Genomic DNA, 25,083 nt, shown 5'->3' with positions numbered 1-25,083 from the left:
CGTTGAAAGCAGAGACCCATAAGAAAATTTCCTTTATCACAACATCAAATAGTTTGAGGAAAAGTGTTAAGGTCAGAATCACTAAACTTTGAGCTCTTGAAAAACAGATTGATGACAAGCTACAAGAACTGAAAAATTCGTTATAAAATATTTTGGACTTTGTAAATAGTGTAGTGTAGACAGTAAAGTGAGCTTTGTTCAGTGACTGCATTATTCTAATGCCCATATGTAGAATGTTTAATATTAATGGGAAAGATATCAATGATCATACTATTGACTTTATGTTTTATTTTTTGTTTTTTTATAAAAATAAGTTTGCAAGAAATGTTTCTCATATGGAGTAATAGTAAGTATTAACTTGTGTTTACATGCAGCTTCATTTATGTATCCTTTAAAATTAATGTAATAATGCACTTTGAAAAACATGATTTTGAACTTTGAAATACCTTGACAAAATCTTGTTAATTTTGAAAGAAATATGTTACTAATCCTGTGATTGGCCGAAATTGTTAAAGCTGTATCTGTGATCCCGTTTTGATCAGATATGGAATAAATGATTCTGTCTTGATATTGGACTTTCATTAATGCATGGGACTTCTGCATATTTATGAGGTGATCTTGCACATGATTGGTCAAGCTTATTACCACTCTGGAGGCCATAATTTGGATCCACTTAGGAACCAAATCTCAATATGGGCTTGTGTCCTCTGGATCATGCACAGTGTTGAAAGTAATTGGGATCAATGCATATGAATGAAGGTGTCTTGCGTTAGATTGGCTGAATTTCCTATGCAAATTTTGTTCCTTGTAAAGACATGGTTGGAAGAGTAATGTACATAAATGTTTAATCATTTTATGTCATACAATGGCTGGATTTACCGCATTCAAAAAATTTAATTGTCATGGTTTTATATTTCAGTGAATGCAATGCCTGTTCTGAAAGCAGATGCAATCAAGTACCTTATGGTATTCAGAAATCAGGTAAGTTAACCAAAAATGACATGCAAAAATTAATTTGGGGTGAGTGGGTGCAAAATCAGACTTGCCATACTGGCAATACTTTTTGCACTTCATGCTCACCAAGTGGGGAGAAATGCACTTTCTGATATATTATGTTTTTAGAGAATTTGTTTTTGTATAATATCAAATTAGGAGGGATAAATTTGCTTGATGTAACAGTACATGTAAAGATGAACATGTTGATAAATCTTTGAGCTAACACAATTTTTCTCAAAATTATTACCAGTTTTTTCTTGCAGCTGGATGCCATATATGAGTGAATTTTTATGATGCAGTTGCTGTCTGAGTTTTCATTGGATTTCTATGAAACTTAGTACAAGTTATGGTTATCATCAAAAGATTGACCAGTTTTTGTACTCAAACTGTTTTCAAGAACTATGAACTTCTTTGGCTTTCCACTCATCTACATTAATGAGGGAAGAGATTGGATGCATAATATATATGTGTGTATGTATATGTATTGTTTAACCGTGTATAACACAATCCTGGCTATATAGTAATGAGTCATTTATGGTAACCCAAAGAAGGCATAAATAGAAAGATGAAGACAAAGAAGGCATATATAGAAAGATGAAGGCATAGAAGGCTTAAATTGAAAGATGAAGGTGTAGAAGGCATAAATAGAAAGATGAAGGCATAGAAGGCATATATAGAAAGATGAAGGCAAATAAGGCATAAATAGATGAAGGCATAGGTGTAAATAGAAAGATGATGGCATAGAAGGCATGAATAGAAAGATGAAAGCATAGAAGGTGTAAATAGAAAGGTGAAGGCAAAGAAGGATAAAGGCACAGAAGTTGTAAAAAGAAAGATGAAGGCATAGAAGTTGTAAAAAGAAAGATGAAGGCATAGAAGGTGTAAATAGAAAGATGAAGGCGTAGAAGGCATGAATAGAAAGATGAAAGCATAGAAGGTGTAAATAGAAAGATGAAGGCATAGAAATTGTAAATAGAAAGATGATGGCATAGAAGGCATGAATAGAAAGATGAAAGCATAGAAGGTGTAAATAGAAAGGTGAAGGTATAGAAGGTGTAAATAGAAAGATGATGGCATAGAAGGCATGAATAGAAAGATGAAAGCATAGAAGCTGTAAATAGAAAGATGAAGGCATAGAAGGTGTAAATAGAAAGATGATGGCATAGAAGGCATGAATAGAAAGATGAAAGCATAGAAGGTGTAAATAGAAAGATGAAAGCATAGGTGTAAATAGAAAGATGAAGACATAGAAGTTGTAGATATAAAGATGATGGCATAGAAGGCATGAATAGAAAGATGAAAGCATAGAAGGTGTAAATAGAAAGATGAAGGCATAGAAATTGTAAATAGAAAGATGATGGCATAGAAGGCATGAAAAGAAAGATGAAAGCATAGAAGGTGTAAATAGAAAGATGAAGGCATAGAAGGTGTAAATAGAAAGATGAAGGCATAGAAATTGTAAATAGAAAGATGAAGGCATAGAAGGCATGAATAGAAAGATGAAAGCATAGAAGGTGTAAAAAGAAAGATGAAGGCATAGAAGGTGTAAATAGAAAGATCATGGCATAGAAGGCATGAATAGAAAGATGAAAGCATAGAAGCTGTAAATAGAAAGATGAAGGCATAGAAGGTGCAAATAGAAAGATGATGGCATAGAAGGCATGAATAGAAAGATGAAAACTAAGAAGGTGTAAATAGAAAGATGATGGCATAGAAGGCATGAATAGAAAGATGAAAGCATAGAAGGTGTAAATAGAAAGATGAAGTCATAGAAGGTGTAAATAGAAAGATGATGGTATAGAAGGCATGAATAGAAAGATGAAAGCATAGAAGGTGTAAATAGAAAGATGAAGTCATAGAAGTTGTAAATAGAAAGATGATGGCATAGAAGGCATGAATAGAAAGATGAAAGCATAGAAGGTGTAAATAGAAAGATGAAGGCCAGAAAGGCATATAGAAAGAAGAAGGCAAATAAAGTATAAACAGAAAAAGATGGCAAAATGGCATATATAGAAAAGATGATGGCCAAAAAAGGCATACATATTAAGATCAAGGCAAAAAGGGTCAAGTCCTTCAAATAATAGTTTTTTAAATATAAACAGCACTTTCAAAATGTCTAAGACTTTTTCGACTGGACTATTATTATGGGACCCTTCACAGGGCAATAAAATTGCCACCATTAGTGGGCCCTGAGTGACCAAGTGGTCTAAAGCACTCACCTTTATGGATCACTGCCATCTTACCTCTGTCTGCATGGGTTTGAGTTTTGGATTCAGCCAATGTGGGTATGTGAGAAGGCTTGCCAGTAGCTTCTTGTGTGTTCGTGGTTCTTTCCAGGGTTTTCCTGGGTTCTTCCTCGACCATTTATACTGGCCACCATGTATAGCCTATCTTGTGCATTAAACCGTATAACAACAATAACAACAACAAAGCTACCATTAGTTGCCTCTTATAACTTGTAAGGGCATATTTTACCTATTTTACATCCCCGAGCATTTGTGGTGGAGAGTGGTAGAGGCAGATATGTGTATAGATAGATAGATCGATAGAGATAGATAGATAATTGCTCACCATTTTTTAGTTTTAGTTTTAGTTGTTTTGATAATTATGGATTTATTTCTTTCTCTATTTTAAGTAAGTGATAGTAGGTTACTTTTTAACACCATCCTCTTTCTGCTAAACAAGCCTGAGCCATATTCCTTGTTATCAGCTTTGCATCGTACAGAAATGATCGTGATTCTTCCATAAAGTTAATTAATTTTCCATTCACAACAACAAAAAACATCTTGATCTATCATTTTTCAGCTGCCACGTGAAGCATTGTTAGATGCTTTTCCTCACCTGATCCACTATCTGCAGGCATCTAGCCTTGTTGTTCACACGTATGCTGCTCACTGCATAGAGAGACACTTCATGGTCAAAACATCACAAGGCACACCAGCGTATGTCATTTTATTATTAAGTAATAATGTATAATATTTCCAGCTTATCTATATTCTTATTTAAATAGGTCCAGTTCTTCCTCAAGAACAATGTTGGTAGTAGCATTTTGCCTGTTAATATGTGAATTCTTACATTCATGTGTTTGTTAGTTCATTAATTACATTGCCGATATTTTGGATCCAATTTCACCTGCTTGGATGAAAATTGGAATGTGGATATATTCTAAAGAGAGTAACTTGTTCATACCAGAAGTAGGTTAGTGTGACTAAAATGTCATGGTTAGTGATTTTTCTATTGTCGGCTATCCGTTCATTACAGCATGAGTATCTGAGTATACTTAAAGTATACTTAACAATTTGTTGATGCAATAATTTTCTGGCTGGAGTAAGTTTTATATCTTTGGCTATCCAATTTAACCTGAATATTGTTGATCATATTTCACTGAAACTGATGAAAAGTGGTATATGGATACATTTCAGAAGCAGGTCACTTTGACCCAATTTTGAGACTTAGATGTATTTTAGTTATATGTTTATCACTTGCACAGTAACTTAATACCTATTCAACTTGTACTTGCACTTATTGCCTTTCCATCTTTAGTGGAAATGATGCCAGTGTTGTCATCATTGCGATTTTGTATCTTAATTTTTGTTTTGAAGTTTTCATATACAGTATTAATGCAATTTGCCTGACAGATTATTCTGTGAAACCCATGATTCAGAATTAGTTGTCAGCCATTGATTTGTTTTAAAAAAGGGTTGTTACTCTTTCAAAAGAAACTCAGTATTTATGATAAGGAACAACATATAAAACGGTTTGATTCAAGTATATTTGTGTATTTTTTGTTTTTGTTTTTATAAAAAAAATCACTTGTGTATAAATGTTTCGTATAAACCAGATAGAGTTAAATGTTTCAGTACTGCAGAAATATTTGTTTTCAGAATTACTTTTGTGGATGTACAGGGTTGTGCAAATGATCTTGTTAATAACCTGTTTGGAGCCCTGCAATTGCCAAGGTCAGCAGAAAATGAATATGTAATGAAAGGTATTTATATATCCATGTTTTATTGTACCCATTTCTGCATTGCCTCTAAAGTATATTAAGATTGTAGGATCACTTCTCTGGTCACAACTGCAATGGTAATATTGAGATTTTAAATTAACTTTTTGACAATTGTACACATTTTGGACTCTTTTTTTTGGCGGTTCTTTTGAAGGTAGCATCCAATTTAACATGGTGTGTTTTTCTTGAAGAAGCTTTTGAAAAGAAATCACTAACCCCAACCCATACACCTTACAGTTGACTTGAATCAATATGAAAAATGCTGATGAATATTTTGAACAAAAGATATCTTTTAACTTTTATTGTGACTTATTTTTCTTCGTTTTGGCACAAGGAAATTGTCGGAGGGTGAGGGGAGGAGAAGTTAATGATGGGCAGGAAGTCTGTTTTATGCTTACCTTTCAGCAGCCATTACATTAACAAAAGCTATTACTGCTGCATACTTTATGTCATTGAGTAATTGTTTAAATTAAAAATCGGCTTGTTTAATTGTAAAATGTAATTGCCTTGCCCTGCATGCCAACATGTCTAACCGTGTCCCTAAGAAATTGTATTTTCAATTTGTAGCAATTATGAGAACCATGTCTATGATGCAGGAGCACCTTATTCCTATGATTCCTCAGCTGCTCAAGTCACTCACAGAGAAGTTGATTATTGTTAGCAAGGTAGGTAATACGTAAGTCAAATCAATCAATCAATCAATCAGGTAGGTAATAATGGTTCTGTATGGGAAAATACATGATTCCCTATGACCATATAAGCTCTTTATATTGTAGGCTGCTATTGGGAACATTCCTTTCATTTATAAAATCCTTTTATTGACCAAGATATTCCAAAATTGTCAGCACTTGGATATCCAACTAGCTTTTTTGTGTTAACAAGTATTAATTTAGAAACATTTCAGCATCCTTTTTAATGTATCACTGACCTTAAACTGGTAAACATTTGGTTGATGGTAGCCAACGTTAAGTTGTAATGGGAGGTAACAGGTAAGAGTTTTTTCCCTTTGTCTATGTTTATTGGTGGGAAGAAAAAAACTTTTGTCCTTATGGATTTGAGAGGTAGTTTGTTTCCTAACATTGATGTGATCAAGTAAGCTTTCTCAGAGAAACATAATTTACTATAAGATTTTCTTTCATCCTCATTTCTCTCTCATGCTCAGAAGAAATGGATTTACTAACAGAATATTTCTTTGTTTCAGAATCCAAGCAAGCCCCACTTCAATCATTATCTGTTTGAATCTCTTTGTATTTTGATAAGAACAACATGCAAGAAGGACCCAGAGTTAGTAACAGAATTTGAAACCAACCTTTTCCAACCTTTCACAGAGATTCTGCAGTTAGATATTCAAGGTACAGTTTATTATCATTGCTTTCATGTAAAGCTTGAGGTATACAGATATCAAAACTCATGTATTGTAGCTAGACATTCAAGGTACAGTTTATAATCATTGCTTTCATGTAAAGCTCAAGGTATGCAGATATCAAAACTCATGTATTGTAGCTAGATATTCAAGGTACAGTTTATTATCATTGCTTTCTTGTAAAGCTTGAGGTATACAGATTTCAAAACTCATGTATTGTATCAAAGGATTACTAGAGGAAAAACAGTTAAGTAAATAAAATGGCACAGAATTCAAATCATCTATGAAAGATGGTACATTGGAAATGATATTGATTAAAAATAAAACAAGGCGTGAAAAAGGCTCCTATAAACAGTATGTGTCTGAGTGTGTGTTGCACTTTTGCATCTTCTGATAGGGGACCCAAAAGGAACAGGGTGCCCATTTCGAAGGTGCAAGAGTGCAATACATGCATCATTGACATTAAATAATTAACTAATTTACTATCCTACATTACTGATGGTTGTAGATGCTGTAAATATATCTGCATTAAAGTTTTCAAAATAAGTTTTTGTTCCTGAAAATGAGTATTTTTGTCATATGCAGTTAGTACTTTTGCACTCTGGGGTTGGCAGCTATGCATTTTAGAAATTGCAAATGTAAATTGATAAAGTAATCATGTGTATGAAAATAAAGATGACTGAAACTGCTGTTCCTCAAATTTTGACTTTTATATGTTAGGTATGTTTACATCTTAAAATTATTATTAAAAACTGGGGGTACCTTATTTTCATAAATACCTCTGGGGTTGTTCCTCAGTCCTGACTTTGGTCGGTGAAAAATATTTAGGGTCAATAATCACTTATAAGACGTCACTTTTTCCAGCTGTTTTTTGCTGCGAGAAACAGTGCTTGAGCAGTACATTGATCCCATTTACATCTCAGCAAGCTATAATGACCTTGGAATCTCTCTAGGATTTCATTATTGTTATATTCCATTCATGTTGCACTGGGGCAATATTTTTGTATCACAGAGGTGCTGTACTGAGTTGATCTTGTTACTTGTGTTTGATTCCAGTCTTGCTATGAAGTACAAACTACCAATGTTGCTACTAGCAACACACTAGCAGGCCGACATTACTGATAGCTTTTGTAGTGTATCAACCACATATACTGGCAGTCTGCATGTAGGTACATAAGGGCGCATGATGCAAGTGAACAGCCTCAAGGTTACTGTCACTTTCTGTTTGGTGATTGAATGATGTATGCAGGATATATTGGATTGTTTTAAATGCTTGACTCTATGGAGAATTTATTGCTACATCAGCAGCATCAAATCACATATGCTCAGGAATCCTGATTTCATTTCCATGTTATAAAAATGGACAACTCTATTACTCTACCAGTCAATTTGGCGCCTTTGATATGTGCAGATGATAATTTTGGGCTGATATAGGAATACAGGACACTGGTCAAATGTAGTAGTAATTGATCGGAGATAAAGGCATTTTGTGGCAGCAAGTTTTGATGATTGCAGCTTTGAATAAAATAGTTTCTTGAAGCTTGAATCTAATAAATTTTGGATTAAATTTGTTTCTTTGAAATTTTGAATGAAGCATGTGGCACAAACTAGTTTCGTCAGGATTCATGTTATAATGAAGGGTGTTATAACAAATGAAAGTGAGGTAGTCCTATTCAGTGTGTCCATCTGAAGCAAAATCAATATTATCTGCAGGAAGTAAAACAGAATAAGGAAATACTTTTATCTTTGCAACTCTGTATTTATCAGACATATCTCCAATTTCAAAACACTTTGTCTTGGTGCTATTTAAGAAAGTTGTCTTTTCACTGGAGGGAAGAGAAGAAGAAATAAACTGTTGCTTAATGCAGGCAAAGTGGTTATATTTACTCTGCATTAATGTCATTGTAATATAATTGTAAAGTAATTGTAATATAATTGTAATACTTTAAAAGCCTGTCCTGAAATACTGTTGCTACAGACAGATCAGGTTCTTAAGTCATAGATTCTTTGATTATGTATTAGTGTAATCTATAATGAGAGATGATGTGTCGTGAGAGAACACGTTTTTTAACAGAAGGGATTATCTTTCAAGACATTTTCTTTGCTATATTCCTATAGTTTGCCACTACTGATATTTCAGAATAATTAAGAATTGAATAGGATACTGGAAGACTTGTAATACTGCTGAAAAATTTCATTTTGAAATGGGTACTTATTTTCTAGATTTGACAGTATATTTGTATTTACTGTGAAGTTTTGGTTTGTGTTGTGATTTTTGTCTTTGTAAATTCATAGATTGTAAACTTCGAACTTGCAAAATTGGTGTAGTCTAGTGCTGTAACTACAGAACCAACATGAATCTTTGATCAGAAGTGAATACAAAATAAAATAATCTTTTTCGCTAAAGTTACAATTGGTTCTTTGATACTTGATCTTTGCAAATGAGTGTAACGCAGTGCAAGTATTTTCTTTGCTGTCTCTATCAAACTGATTTTTTAAGTCTTCCTGAGTTTAATATATATTAAACAGTTATTTATCTGTTATTGTTCAATCATATGTAATGGTCATGCCATAAAATGGCAATTTCTACATCCCAGTTACTCTGTTTTCTTAAAATCCAGACTTGAGTTTGGAATAATCATTTCACAATATCCAAGTTTTTTATTTAAAAAAATTATTTTCAGAGTTTATACCCTATGTGTTCCAAATTCTCTCTCTGCTGATTGAACTACACAATAAAACTGTACCAGAGACATACATGGCACTGTTTCCACACTTGTTGACCCCAGTCCTGTGGGAGAGGCCAGGTAACATTCCTCCACTTGTCCGTCTTCTGCAGGCATACATTGAGAAGGGAGCCAAGCAAATAGAGCCAGAGAAACTGGTAGGAATTTCTTACCGAATCTGTACATCAAGAGCATAATTGTAGAGGAAATAGCTTTGTATTCATTCATTCATACAGATTTTAAGATGTTCTTGGTTACATATTTGATGAACATTTCAGACTGTAATATTGATGATCTGACATGTACATGTAAACAAAATATTTATATACCATCATTGAGACAAATATTGAACCCAAGGAAGGGACCTAGTTATGTCACAAAAATGCACGTTTCTCAAGACAAAATTTCTAAAAGATATAAATGGGAAGATTACATCATAGTGCAGTTTGCTGATGTGACAGTCTTCTGGGTTAGGCTTGGTGTTAATAAACTGAATAAACATTTTATTATGTCACTTTGCTCTCCATCTTAGAACTTTACTAATAATTGTTAAATCTTACTACAAAATGTACAAATGCAGCCTTTTGATTGTCAGAATATTTTCAAGCAAGATTTGGAGTAAAGTTTTATGACAGTGTGGGCAGTTTGTTAGTTCAGGTGAGCTTATGGTTTAACCTTGTGTCCATTGTCCATCAACAGTTTTGATTGTTTGTTACTATTCTGGAGGTCATATAACTAACTGATTTGATTTTGATCAAACTTGGGATATGGGCTTATGCAATTTGATTTTGATCAAAATTGGGATATGGGCTTATGCCATTTGATTTTGATCAAAATTGGTATATGGGCTTATGCCATTTGATTTTGATCATACTTGGGATATGGATTTATGCCATTTGATTTTGATCAAACTTAGGATATGGGCTTATGCCATTTGATTTTGATCAAACTTGGGATATGGGCATATGCCATCAAGATCTTGAATGGAAAGAGCAATATCCAAGGATAATAATGAGTTGATTTTGTATCTGATTGACCGAGTTTGTTACCACTCTTGAATCCATATTATTTTATCTGATTTTGATCAAACTTACAATATAAGTTGACGTAATAATGATTTTGCATGAGTTGGATAAAGAATGGAATATTTATATAATGATTTGCACATGGTTGGCTGAACTTGTTACCATTACAGTAGTCCCCCTCTTGAACAGCCCCCTGAACAGCGGCCACCCGCTCCTTACGGCCAGAATCCGTTGGCACCGACGAGTTTGTGTTCAATAGTACCCCTCGCGAAAGGCTACCCGGCTAACGCGACCAACGGCCAGCATATTAGTGCAAAATTATAAAATTTGCCCCTCACAAGTGGCCGCATTTTATATGAATATGTGTCCAGAACCAGTATTTTATTCATAATGTGTGTTAAGTAGTCTGATTTCTGTTTCCCGATGTCGTGTTTTCGTTACTGAAAGAAGTGTTGAGTAAAGTACATTTACCACTAAGGTTAATATTATATCATTTACGCCTCACGAGAAGCCATTTATTCCATAAAAACCGAGAAAGACTCAAATTTTAATCCATACAAAAGGGTACGTACACGTAATCCAGTTAGCCTTACTGCTGTGTTATCATAAGATGTCCGGTTTAGTCACTCTGATAATTGTTAAGATTACAATTATCGAACAGTAGTAACAGCTGAGAAGTGGCAGTATCGATGTACAATACCCAAGTCAGCAGGAAAATGGTTTAATAGCCATTATGGCTTCCCTTAGTAAGATGTTGGGCTTGTTCACTTTGGTAATCAGTGGATATTACTACTGACAATAATTGTCACAATTACGAATCTAGCGGCCGCGAGGTCAAATCTGCATGATGTTAATGGTACATATCGAAGCCGTTTTGGCTTCTCTCAGTTTCAAGAAATGTATAAAAACAATAGGGTACCAGACTGCGACTAACGAATCACATGACAAGATCACTTCCTTTAAAAACACACGGCAATTTGTTTAAATGCATACAAAATTGTTTTATCAGTATTGTAGTTGGCGACATGAATAACTTACTGCAAAAGAATCAACATGTCATCAAGGAAAATAAAAATTCTCAGTTTAGAGGAGAATGTGAAAGTAATTCAACTGACCGGGGTGGGGGTCGTCGAGGATCCTTGCAGAAAACTAACGTCGGGAAGACTAAGATAAACAATATCGTGAAAGATAATGAAACAATTCTGCAGAAGTGGAAAGGTGAAATGGACGGAGAAAGGAAGATTGTTTGAGCCAGGAGATGTTTGTATCCTGATTTGAAAGACAAGTAAAAGCAAAAAGTTTGTCAGTTGAATTGGGATATGACGACTTTACCGCAAGTAACAGATGGTTGCACAGATTTCAAGTGCGACACAATATCAAGTGTTCTGTCATTAGCGGCGAATCAGCTGATGTTAATAATGAAGTTGTCAAAGATTGGAACAAAAGACTAAACGATATATGCAGGGGATATGACAACAAGGATATTTTTAATGTGACGAGACTGGTTTGTTTTTTTAGACTGTTACCAACAAAGTGACAGATGATGTGAACTGTAACATAATTATAAAGACAGTTTTAAAACTATATCAATGGTTATTCATAGCATTCTTTTGAAAATGATGACAAAGTTTGTTTTACATTTATTTCACATCATGCATGTGATTTTTTAATTAAAATATTAAATATTTAAAATTAAATGTACTTGTGACTTTTTTCATATGTATTTACTATTCGCATTTGTCATCCCCCTCTAGAAACGCCACCCACATTATAAGGCCACTTCCCTGCTGCATTAGGGGTGGCCTTATAAGAGGGGGACTGCTGTATTTCTGATATTTATCAAACTTGGTAAATAGGTTCAAGTCATGTTGAATGAGTACAGTTTTGAGTGGGATCCGTGCATATTAAGGAGGCAGTCTTAATCTGATTGGATGAGCTTTTCAATGATGATGCGATGACTCTTAAGATTATTATTAGTCTTGGTAAATATCGTCAAGATAATGTTTTATTATGAGTGACATTTGTGACTCTTGCATATGATAGGTTGAGCTTCTTATCACTCAAGAGACTGTATTTCTGACTTGTATTATGTTTGGTAAATAGGCTAATTATGTTAAGTGTGTATGATTTTTTTGCTTTGCTGGGTATGGGCTAGAAGAGGTAATGGGATGGACTATTCTTCTTTGTCTGATGTCCATGATCCAGCCATTGTCCGTCCATCTGTTAGCTCAAGTTATTGCTACTCTTCCTAACTACAGGGAGGATTGCCGTGAGAGTTTAAACACACATTCATTCCATGGTGTATTTGGTGCTCAATGAAAATGATGATCAGTATTGCTGCCAGTGACAATGGTGAAATCTCGGTATTGCTGCTCCTTCACAGATATGCTTCTAACGACATCTGGTTATTCCTAGATAAAAATAGTACCAATCTAGCCATCATTTAACTTGTTTTATCACATCAGAACAGAAAGTCGTGTATGGAGTTTCAACCAGAAGACTTAATATGATGTTTTGTTGATTGTAAGTGAAAATGGTGCCAATCTGATATTGAATGTGGTGGCCATGGCAGCCATATTAAAAATCTTATCACTACTCTTTCTAGAAGGATGTTGATATCATCTTAGGATTGTTAACCAAAAAAAATACTGATGTCTAGTTGATACTGAATGAAAATGATGCTGAACTGACTTCCAAATATGGCAGTCATCCTGAGTTTGTTTTTAGCACTGCTTCTTATAGATGAATAATGATAATGACACCGGATTTTCACCAAAAGACATTTCATGATACCTTGTTGGTCTGAAATGAAATGACTTTTGACCTCCAATATGGCCACCTTGGCAGCCATCTGGAAAATCAGATCACTACTTTTCCTCAATGGAATGTTATATCAGAACAGTGTGTTCTTATTGTGTCTGGCTGTTTGAAAATGATTCCATCATGGCCTCTTAAAACCTTTTTTTATTAACTAGTCTTTTTGAATGGCTGGCTACATTGACATCGATTTTCAGTAATGGACTTCATATGATGTCTGGTTGGTCCTAAATTAAAATTATACCAGTCTTGCATCCATAATGGGCATCACAATGGCTAACATTAATTTTTTTTATTGTATAAGAATATTGAGGGTAGTTTCAACACTCAGCAGATACAAAGAAGAAATGGTAAGAAAAGCTTATGTGATGGTGTCACCCACATATGTTTGCACAAGTATGCGTATGCTACTCCTAAACTACTGGAAGGATTGCCACATTCATCCCAAAGGTCTAGTTGGTTGTAATTTAATTGAAAATGGTGCCCATCAGACATCCAACATGACTGCCAATTTTAAAATCTTGTAATCATTATTATCGGATGGTTATATTGGCATCATATTTTCACTACAAGATCATAAATGAAATGGTGCTGATCTGATGTTCAATGTAACCATTTCTCCTTTGAACACCTTCCCCAATCATGTTATGTTAAGAATATCAGCCTGCTACCTTGTGAATCCAGCCCTACTAAGAGATGAAAATTATCTTTTCTGATTTTCAATAAACAATGGGCAATAACTCTTGCCCATTACCTCCCCTTGGTACTGCTTGGTGATGCTAGTTTTTAGCTTCGCTAATGTACTGATCACATTATCGTCTGACAAGCCAAGCCAGTTTTGTGTTCTAATTGAAACATCGACTGTTCCATTTGGATCTGTTATGTGGATTAATCATTCTACTGCAGGTTGTATACTTTCGTTTTTAAATTTCCACCAAATTTGAGTGATTTTCTCACCATTATGGACTTTGTTCTTTTAAGATCACAGCACACTATCACTAACTTCTGCAAGGTCATTACAAGCTAGTGTGACTGACCGTTTTTGCTTGCTCCATTTGTAACAGAGTTTGTTTAAGCAAGTTATTAACAAGCTGAATACCTAATTGATACTTTGTTTTTCCCTTGTGTAGTTTCAGTAAAACGGTCAATTAAATACTTGAAATGCATAAGTTTAAAGCATAGTCTATAAGTTTTGAATTTAACACTGTCATTTAGTTATTCCTTCGTTAGTAATGGGAAATATGTTTATATTTGCAAGTTAGTAACTTGATGAATTACTGATTTATGTTTTGCTTTCTGTTCTTGTGTCGTTTCAGCAGAATGTCATTTAAATGTTATTTATGCAAACTCAGAGCATGGAAATCTTCCATGACTCTTGTTTTTACTAAGTATACATGGTTTATGATATGTAGCATCTGTAATACATGGTCAGAGGAAGTCTGGGCTACTGTATTAGCTGGTTTGTCACATACTGATTTGCTAATCTATGCTGTTAGACCACTCTGGTGGCCTAAACAGTTAGAGACCAAAACTTAAAAAAATGGTACTAACAGCTGTCTCGCTAAGCGCTCATAAATTAAGAGGTTAGTATTAGGACAGGTCGGCCTGGTGTCAGGATAATGTGTCTGATTGGAATGTGATGCTACATCTCCTCAGCATAATGCCCTAGTGCTAGACATTAATGTAAACTGCCACACTGTAGACTTCATTGCGATATGACTAAAAATTTGTTAAAGATACATTAAACATCCATATCTCGAGCAAGAAGGCCTTTCTATTTTTAAGGCTATTAGGGAAACTGGTCCCGTGCCAACAATATCGTCCCTCTGCCTGCCTCAATCCCTCAACTGGCCAACTGTTTTCACTGGCTCTTTAAGGTGAAACAGTTGACCCTAATCCCTTTCAAAGGTTGCCTCATGATATTGGATACATTCCGGCATCATGGCAGACATGATTTTGGGATGATATTGGTCTTTTGGATCTTTTAGCCCTGCTTGGTCTCAACCTACCAATGTCCCACTCTGTTAACCAAACGGAACCAATCCTGAGTTTTAGCATGTCTCAGTTTGAATCTGTTCAAACCTATAGCCCACATTTCACTAAAGTAACTATCATACACGTCATGTTTCCTGATCGCTCAGTTAAAAACTAGCAACACCTGGCAGATGGGGAGGTAATGGTTAAGAGTTCTGCCCCTTTTTATTGCAAATAGACAGGAAAAGATTTTCGTCTTTTAGTAGGGTTGAATTCCAGAGGTAGCAGGCTCATATTCCTAATGTATTGTGACATAATTTACTTTAAAATTTGCTTTCAAAATCTTTTTTATTGCTAATCTTCATGAATGGATGGCTGTATTAATTGAGATTTTCACTGAAGGAATTGTATTAGATGGTAGTAATAGGTAAAATCAACATGATACAAAGTTTTGGAGATAGTCAATATACAGGTCTCTATACAGGTTGAGTTCTTACAGTATTGTGTAAACCTGTTTTGGTGAAATGGGTAACTGTTGAATTGTGTAACTCGTGTGAGTACTATCATGCCACTTGAGCCTCTTGTCTTCATTAATTCTGCTTTACAGGTCATTTCCTGCAAGAGCAGCAAATTTGAACCAAAATCATTTTGAATTTGTCAACCTTTAACATGTCAGACAAAAAAATGTGCCATTTCCAGGCAGGAAATTAATCTTAACTCATTCAGCCCCAGCACTGTTATCAGTATCACTGCTGCTATGCCCCAGAAGCACTAAGCTGTGTCTAGCTGCTTATGCCCCAGAGTATTTACCTGTTTGAAAAATTTTGAAAACATCGTGCACATGCATTCACTCTTACCTTAATTTCTCTTCTTATATCCAATTAAAATCCACAAAATTTCACCAATTATTCCAAATGAATTTGTCTACACAGTGATAGATTTTTTCCCCTGTTCGTCCAAGTCTTTCACAACTTATTTATACACTATATACAAAATTATGTGCAATGTTTATCCACAAGATCTCTATCATCATCCCTGTCAGCATCATCATCTTCTGATGATTCAGTCTCAGAAACTTCTAGGTCCGAATCTAAATCTCACAAAATGTCCAACTGCCAAACATATCTTTCCTCAGCTTGCTCAATATTTTTGAGATAAAACCTGAGAAACTCCTAATTTTTTCTCTCATCAAAAATCACTTTAAGTCCGCCATCATTTACAATTTTTCATGAACAGAACACATGTAGTGAAACTGTTCCCTTGGCTTCTAAACAATTCAAATTTCCATAAATGAAAGTAAAATCATTTCTGATTGGTTTAATAGTTGTTTAGTTCTTGGAAAAAAATGCCATTTGTAACCAATCAGAGACGTATCTAACACACATTCATCAAACTGGAGACGGGATTGGCCATTGAATTCAGTAAACAAACCATGACTACAGGCGGCATCAGCCATTGAATGCAGAAACAGGATCACGCCTACAGACAGGATCGGAGCCGAATGAGTTAAGGATTATTTAGAGCTCAGAATATATCTACTCTTTCACATTAGTGGTATTGTGGTATACATCGCAGCATCCCGTAAGTTACCTTTTATAAACAAATACCTCATGTGCATGCAGAATCTAATCTCTTCATTTCATCTACATTCAAACTGTTAATTTTTCCCCATTCAAATTTATCTATTCTATCAGTAGTTGTTTAAGAGAGGTTGAACTGTACATAGTGTAAAAGATGTTCATTTTTTTTAATTTGTTTGTTTATATATGTGATTCCCTCATAAAAATCTTATCATGTAGTGAAAAAGTAATAGCAAAACTGACATGTAATATTCTCCTATATTTACAGAGTGGTTTACTAGGAATCTTTCAGAAACTTGTGGCCTCCAAAGTTAATGACCATGAAGGATTTTATCTCCTTAACAGTATCATAGAACACATGCCACAGTAAGTATACGTTCTTTTATCATATGTGTTATGAGTCTATGCTCTTAAAATAAATAAAACAGAAAAGAGTGAAGACAACAAGCTTTGTAAAATTTAACAAATAATTAATTTCCCTACAAGTTCTATCAGTGAAAAGTTCTAAGTGAATCTCAGTTCAAATCCCATTGAAATTCAAGATGGAAGGCGATGATGTCTCTACCAACATACAAAGTACAGATGTATCAACAGTCTCTTGTTGAATCACAGAAAATATTATTTCAGTTTTGAATTCAGTATAAATGTCTTTGTCCAAGAATTATCAGAGCACTTTTGTTTTTCCAGGGAAAACAATCACTTAAATCCAATAATTTGAAGAAAAATAAAATTCAGCCAAAACTGGTCACAACATAATACAACTTAACGTGTCAAGTGTTTTAAGCCCCACTGGCTAGCTTCTATCGAAGCATCAGTTATACACAAAACAGATTCCCTGATGAGGGTCAGAAGTTCATTCTTCTGGAAAAAATACAAGTTTGTTACCGGTTGGCTCATGATAAAATATCACATAGACCAGTTATGACCTTGATTCAACATAATGATTTTAAAATATTTTTGTAAAAGTTGTTTACCAAAACTGTATTTGATTTTGAAACAAGGTCAGCAACCAGTTACAAGGTTTCATGAAGCTATTATTAGTTGTTTTCATTAGTGAAATAATTTTTTTGTTAAAAAGTCAATCAGGTCAAACAGAACAGAAATTTAAAACTAAAAGACAATTAAATTAAATATACATGACATATGTAATTCTGATGTAACTTAATCTAATTTGATGATAAAGAATTCGTAGTCTTTTTCAAAAGTCTGCCAGTTAACGTGGCATACAAATTTGATGTACAACTAAGATTTCACATTCACTATATGCATTTTTGCAGGATCATGAAAAGTGAATTTGTTTGCTTTGCATAATTACAACAAATATTTGTACTCCTGTGTTGCTTTGAGGGCACTGGAATGTGGTATTTCTATGTTTTTCATAATTTTGGCACAAGTTAAACTGCTGGTCATATCCTAAAGTTCAGATTTGCCACATTTCCTTTGATCCAGTACATAATTTGACTCGTACGTAAGGTATATTATCGTTCAGAAACTTTAGAAAACCATTAGTCTTGCAACTACTCAAAACTAATGAGGAAAAGGTCACACAAATTATTTGCGCTTCCTGCAATTTGTTGTACCCAGTGTGCACCTTTTTTTAATTTATGAAGCTTTTTTTTAAAAGATAAAAATTGAATGGTTGGTCAAAATTTAGTCTTGTTTGCCTATTTTCTGATGATCTCAGTCAAACTATGCCAAAGTTGATTTAGTGTTTGAATGCAAACATCTTGATGATTGAGATCTGTTGCAGTCTTTGTAGAAACTGTCATATTTAATTGTTTTGTAGAGGGGTGTAGCAAATTGATCCACTGATCAGCCATAACAGAATTGTATAGTGCATAACAAGCAGCGAGTTTTTTTTATAGTTGAAACAGAAGATAACGGATTTTTTTATGGTAAGATTGACTGCTACAGTTGATATTATATAGCAAAAAAAGCTATCATGTTCCAATACAAACTGAGCATGTTGTACAAACTTAGTTGAAACGGAAGGTAACTGATTTTTTTATGGTAAGATCGACTGCTACAATTGATATTATTGAGCAAAAAAGCTATCATGTTCCAATACAAACTGAGCATGTTGCACAAACTTATACAGAAATAGTGAACACCTTGTCCACGTGTGGAACTGGAGGCTGTATAAAAGAGAAGAAAAGGAACCAAAACTCCAAGACATGCAGTTGATTACCTACTTTTGGTTAAAGAAAGAAACAAAAATAAGGGTTTTATGTGTTCTCTGTCGAGAATATAAGAAAGATGATTGACTTAGTAACTAATATGTTTTCAAGGTTAACCTGTGTTCTTTAAAAGCTGCAGCCTTGGAACAAATGTGATCCTACAACAGAAATATCCTTGGGATAACATGAGTCATTTGTGGAAAATTGTTCAGATATCATGTAGACCAGTTCCCTAATTAGTTTAAATTGGCCAAAATTGCAGTGGTTCTCCCATTACAAATAGCAGATTGTGAGAGGAGATTTACTTAACAAAACGGAATTCTTATCATCAGAAACAGTGAATAGTCTGATGACTATTCAGATACAAGGGGATCATATAGATCATTTCCCCTTTTCAGAGGTTTTGAAGAAGTGTAGTGATAAGCAGAGAATTATATTTTTACCAGTTCACCAACTAAATTGGGTATGCAGATACTTGTATATTTGTTGCTAAAGAAGTGATAAAAAAGTAATTAGATGCTCGTCTTAAATTAGGTATGCATATACCTTATAATAATGTTGTCACCCATCAGCTCCCATTTGGCATTGTCCCCCCCCCCTTTCTGGATTAAGGATCTGGGGATGGGGAACCTTCCCCTCTTATGAAAATTCCTAGCAGCATCTCAGTACATATTGTCAATGGCATCCTGGGGTCATCAGAAATGTGATTTATAATGTGTAGGGTTTAATGGTTTTTGTAGTCTCGAAGCAGAAAGATGCTCAATAATTTTGCATTTTTTTCTGTACAACACCACAAAGAATCATATAAAGTTCAGAAATTCCAGCCTTTGAGGATGGAAGTTATTCTTTGCCAAATCAGGCATTTGGGTCTGAGAATGACACTATTTATTGCCAAATCAGACATCTAGGTCTGAGGATGTCAGTTACTTTTTGCCAGATCAGGTATCTGGAACTGAGGATGGCACTTCATTGCCAAATCAGGCATATGGATCTGATGATGGCAGTCCAAATTAGGCATATAAGTCTAAGGATGGCAGTTATTCTTTGCCAAATAAGGCATCTGGATATGAGGATGGCAGTCATTCTTTGCCAAGTCAGACATCTAGGTCTGAGGATGGCAGTTACTCTTTGCCAAATAAGGCATTTAGGTCTGAGGATGGCAGTTATTCTTTGCCTAATAAGGCATCTAGGTCTGAGGATGGCAGTTATTCTTTGCCAAATAAGGCATCTGGATATGAGGATGGCAGTTACTCTGCCAAATAAGGCATCTGGATATGAGGATGGCAGTCATTCTTTGCCAAATAAGGCATATAGGTATGAGGATGGCACTTATTCTTTGCCAAATAAGGCATCTGGATATGAGGATGGCAGTCATTCTTTGCCAAATCAGACATCTAGATCTGAGGATGGCAGTTATTCTTTGCCTAATAAGGCATCTGGATATGAGGATGGCAGTCATTCTTTGCCAAATCAGACATCTGGGTCTGAGGATGTAAGTCATTCTTTGCCTAATAAGGCATCTGGATATGAGGATGGCAGTCATTCTTTGCCAAATCAGACATCTGGGTCTGAGGATGGCAGTTATTCTTTGCCTAATAAGGCATCTGGATATGAGGATGGCAGTCATTCTTTGCCAAATAAGGCATATAGGTCTGAGGATGTCAGTTACTCTTTGCCTAATAAGGCATCCTCATATGAGGATGGCAGTCATTCTTTGCCTAATAAGGCATATAGGTCTGAGGATGTCAGTTACTCTTTGCCTAATAAGGCATCTGGATATGAGGATAGCAGTCATTCTTTGCCAAATCAGACATCTGGATATGAGGATGTCAGTTACTCTTTGCCTAATAAGGCATCTGGATATGAGGATGGCAGTCATTCTTTGCAAAATCGCCAAAAAGTGAAATACATTCATGTGTTTCAAGCAAAATGGGCTGAGAAGTGGCCATTCCTGTTGAAAAAAAGGCTGTAACATGTAATGTATGTATCAAGAATAAAAGAGAATTTAAGACAAGATGTACAAATTACCAGACTTATACTGTTGAAATATGAGCAAGTAACATTGATAATACCTTGGTGATAACTAATTGAGTGACAAAGTTTAATATCGGAGAGATGGGCACTGAGTAATGATGGATTTTATTCTGCTTTTTTGACAGCAAGTCGGGGAAACTATTTGGTCAGTTTATATTTGGGTTCTGCCCTTTTTTAAAGTTTCATTGGGGGAGTTGGCCCCTATTTGTATATTCTAGAAGCAACACTACATTTATAGAGGCTGTTCATTTAAACTTGTTTTCCATTTAAAATTGCCCCAATCTATTCTAATAGTACCTTGTCCCCAATCCATTTAAACTTGTTTTCCATTTAAAATTGCCCCAATGTCCCAATCCATTCTAATAGTGCCTTGTCCCCAATCCATTTAAACTTGTTTTCCATTTAAAATGGCCCCATAGTCCCAATCCATTTAACTTGTGTTTAATTTGTTTACTACATTTCAGCATGTTATGTTGCAAATAGCTTTTTCAGACAGATATTTAGATAAATTGGGTGTATCTACATATAATATAATACATATAATATACAATAACGCAGTGCATATAATGCAATACATATTTTCTTTCTTTTCAGTGAGATTGTGAGTCAGTACGTAAAGCAGATCTTCATTTTGCTTTTCCAGAGGTTGCAAAGCTCAAAAACTACAAAATATATCAAAAGTAAGTCGATTTTTGTTATATTTGTTAAGACATCGTGTAGATCTGTGTGACCTAATAAACTAAGGTTAGTTTATTTCAATTTAAACATTTATTGTTACATTAAATATTTTAAATGCTTTTTCTTTAGTTAATAAAATTTTGAGATTTTTTTAAATATACCTTTATCTTTTATTTTGTTTTCCTTTTAGAGAGTTTTAACATCTTTTACCTTTTAACTTTATATTATTATGCTAAATAATTGCATTTATTTAGAGGAGATTATCTTTCAGGTTGTTTTTTTTTTACAGTTCTCTATCTTTGCATTGTTAGAACTTACCCTTAAATCGACACCATATAGAATGTATTGAGCTGATGGGCTGTTAAACCTCTATACACAAGCGTATGCACACACACACAGTTATATGTTACACTTATAATATACAGGCATAGATACAAATACTATCTTATATAACTACAGATTTTTCAGAAATATAATCTGATTTTAGTTCATGAAAAATGTATTATGCATTTTCTTTCTTCAGACTTTGGTGAAATAAAATTCATCTGAGTTACTGAATGGGAAATGAAAATGTAGTATATGTTTTTACCGTTATGATTCCTGGTTTGGGAGCCATGGTACTTCAGCTGGTTGAGCATCTGACACATAATCCAAGGGTCTTGGGTTTGATACATGCCCAGGCCCAGCCTAAGTTGGGGAAGACACTTTTCTCCCATTTCCATTTTTGCATATCATTGTAAATAATATTGTGATAAAATTAACCAACCATCATTCTAGGTTTATTGAATTCATTCTTCTTACTTTGATTTTTTTTAAAAAAATGCTGCAAGTTATTTTAAAATTTACAGTTTTCTTTTTCATTTCAATTAAGGATTGACAATTGATAATCTTTTCTTTATAGGCCTGCTGGTGTTTTTCTGCTTGTACTGCATGCAGTACAGTGCAACCTCCCTTATTGAGATTATAGATGGAATTCAGGCCAAGTAAGTGTATTCTGTAAACTATTATTACATAATAATAATGTTAATACATTTTGCCAATTCATCCTCTTAATGTTAAAAGAGATAAAACCTTTATACCCAGAAATTGTTAGGGTAAGCTTGGAAAATACATTGAGCCTTTAATAGCCTGTCTCTTGTATCACATGTATCAGCATGGTAAAGCATGGGTATTGCTTTTCCAGTTTTGGCTGCAATGTAGTTGTTATCCTCAACATTTAAATCATATTCAGATCTCATGTTAAAGCTTGTGCAAGTTAAATATCAGGATGCATGTGGAACACTGCAGTCTTTGCTTGGATGAAGGTGGACATCATAGTCTGCAGAATACATGCATAAATGTTTTAATAAAGACAATTGGCTACAACAGAATAAAGTGGCCAGTCTCACTATCCAGCCACCCAGTAAGCTTGGGGATTTAGAATGAGGTTTTTGTGTCTTTCTGCAAGTCATAAGAGGCAATCTTTTTGCCTTGGGATATTTCTGTTTTCATATCACATAGTGAAGTGTTGCACCCCACCTTCCTTTCTGGTAATAATCATGTACTAGAACAATCATGATCTTTTGTACATAAATTCTGTTCATATGAAGGGTATGATTGGAACCGAGTGAAAGAGAATTCATTCCGATATTTTTTATCTATGAAAAGCTTTTAGATACATTAATATTTTATGTACAGAAACTAGATGTTTTTCTTGCAGTCGGATTCATGGTATGATTGAGACAGCGTGAAAAGATTTTATTCCAGTATACTTTGTGTCTATGAAGAGCTTGACCTTTAGAGACCATAATCTGAAACAAAGTTCCATTCTTACATTCTCCACTTTATTTTTAAGCCTGATATTAAAAGATTCGGATTCTGGTTTTGTGTTTTGTGTGCTTAGAAGCTCATTACCTAGATGGAAATAAAATTGGGAAAGATTTTATATTTGCACAGTTAAATATATGGGTAGCCACCTAGTGACTACTTTGACGTGTGCTCCAACAGGAGGAACAAGCCAGCTCACGCGGAATATAGAGAAGAACTTTGCTGGATTATTTTTAATGAAAAGACAGTGAAAGAAAACATCTTGTTGCAATGGAATAAAATCATTCAAACATAGAACCTGGTGCAGCAAGTGTCGGCATTAAGTTTGAGCGTATCTTCTAATAAAAATCTGGTTCAGAAAATGGCTGTGGTTAGAAATGGGAATGCTGTGCAAAATGTGTGTGAAACACAGAAATACAACCACTTTTACTGTAGGATACACATATTATAAGACAAGTACATTAGACAGGCACATAACTTCAGCCATTTGTTTGGCATCTGTTGTATGGGCAAAAGCCACAAAAAAGGATTTTGAGCAGGTAATTACTGTCCTTGCTTGTCATTGCACTGTTATTCTGTATTTGTATTGCTGGTATAAAGTTCCTTCAGAAGAGTTTGTTTTCTTTTTCTCGTTTTCCAGTGTTGTTTTAATTATTTAAAAAATTCAATCATTTTTCCTTTTTAAATCTTTTCTACCCTTCTATCTTACCTTCACACACTATTAACCCATGTTTGACTTGAACATGAAAAAGGAGCACATTTGCAATAATTAAATATTTTTGTCATCATGGATCAGGTCTGCAAGCCAAAAGATTGCTTTCTTAAAATGAGTCACACAGTAACCTGTTGTTTGTCTGTTTTGAGGATGCTGCAATCAGTTGAAATAGGTTGTTCTGTGTGACCTATATTTCTTAAGGAAGATGGTCACAATTGTCACATTGAATTTAGAACTGACCCATCTTTGGAAAAGGGGAGTTTGCCTATATTTTGAAAGATCCTAGAATCAACATTAAGTTGTCCAGTTTCTTTTAACTTAACACTAAGTACCTACATGCATAAAGGTGGTCATTGGGAAGGACAGAACTGGACAACCAAGAGGAGATGACTAACCTTAAAAGGGTGCCAAGTAGCCCTTCCATGTACTAGGTCCAGACATGCAACCATGTAATGCAATGTCCTAATGTAAGGGTGTAACAACTGCAGCACTGTCTCAGTCAGTAAACCAGATATAATGCAGTGCATACATAGAGAGGGGTTCCAGGTTCCTATATTTGAAACCCTTATTTTTAGCCATACACAACAAGGTAGGTTCCTATATTTGGAACCCTTATTTGTTAACCATACACAACAAGGTAGGTTCCTGTATTTGGAACCCTTATTTGTTAGCCATATGCAACAGAAATTGTGGAAGTTACGTTTGTGTTGTGATTATGACTGTCCACACAACTTTAAATCTCCAGCAATTTTACATAATACATTAGTTTATAAAATTATGATTTGATATGATTTTTATGTTGCTTTTAGGATGTTTGCAATGGTGGTGGAAAAGCTTTATCTGCAAGATCTACAGAAAGTATCAGGAACAACAGAAAAAAAGATCTGCGCTGCAGGGGTTTTGAAAATCCTAACTGAAGCACCTGTAATGTTGACTGACTACAAGGCACTATGGTAAGGGCTGTTCTTGACAAGGAAGAATGTTTATTGCATGTCTTCATTGAGCAAGATGTAACTTGATGTAAACTTTCTTGTAATGTAGACAATCAAATTTCTCCATCTAATATGTTCCTTGATAACATAAACATTAGGAAAAACACTCCACTGCCCCTTGAATCTAGCCCCCTTGCAAAAAAATATCATTCCCAGATAGACCAAGGGAAGAAACTCTTTCTCGTTACCTCCCT

At 34.6% G+C, this 25,083-nt stretch overlaps 1 protein-coding gene across 3 annotated transcripts in view; it reads left to right on the top strand.

Annotated features, from left to right (window-relative positions):
* Positions 1 to 25,083, top strand: part of LOC149808066 (exportin-2-like) — a 78,109-nt gene that overhangs the window by 43,722 nt on the left and 9,304 nt on the right. For all 3 annotated transcript variants that reach the window (XM_089973248.1, XM_089973257.1, XM_089973251.1), the window contains 10 exons: positions 920 to 981; positions 3,802 to 3,938; positions 4,881 to 4,984; positions 5,570 to 5,667; positions 6,204 to 6,354; positions 9,050 to 9,249; positions 16,756 to 16,853; positions 21,293 to 21,378; positions 22,278 to 22,359; positions 24,707 to 24,850. In XM_089973248.1, the coding sequence (XP_089829374.1) occupies positions 920 to 981; positions 3,802 to 3,938; positions 4,881 to 4,984; positions 5,570 to 5,667; positions 6,204 to 6,354; positions 9,050 to 9,249; positions 16,756 to 16,853; positions 21,293 to 21,378; positions 22,278 to 22,359; positions 24,707 to 24,850 (1,162 nt within the window). The remainder of the gene's footprint in view (positions 1 to 919; positions 982 to 3,801; positions 3,939 to 4,880; positions 4,985 to 5,569; positions 5,668 to 6,203; positions 6,355 to 9,049; positions 9,250 to 16,755; positions 16,854 to 21,292; positions 21,379 to 22,277; positions 22,360 to 24,706; positions 24,851 to 25,083) is intronic.

The sequence above is a fragment of the Sinohyriopsis cumingii genome, chromosome 1 (assembly GCF_028554795.1).
Source record: "Sinohyriopsis cumingii isolate HCF-2022 chromosome 1, ASM2855479v2, whole genome shotgun sequence".
Classification (NCBI taxonomy): domain Eukaryota; kingdom Metazoa; phylum Mollusca; class Bivalvia; order Unionida; family Unionidae; genus Sinohyriopsis; species Sinohyriopsis cumingii.
Note: the sequence above shows the minus strand (reverse complement) of the source record. Positions and strands in the feature narration are given on the sequence as shown.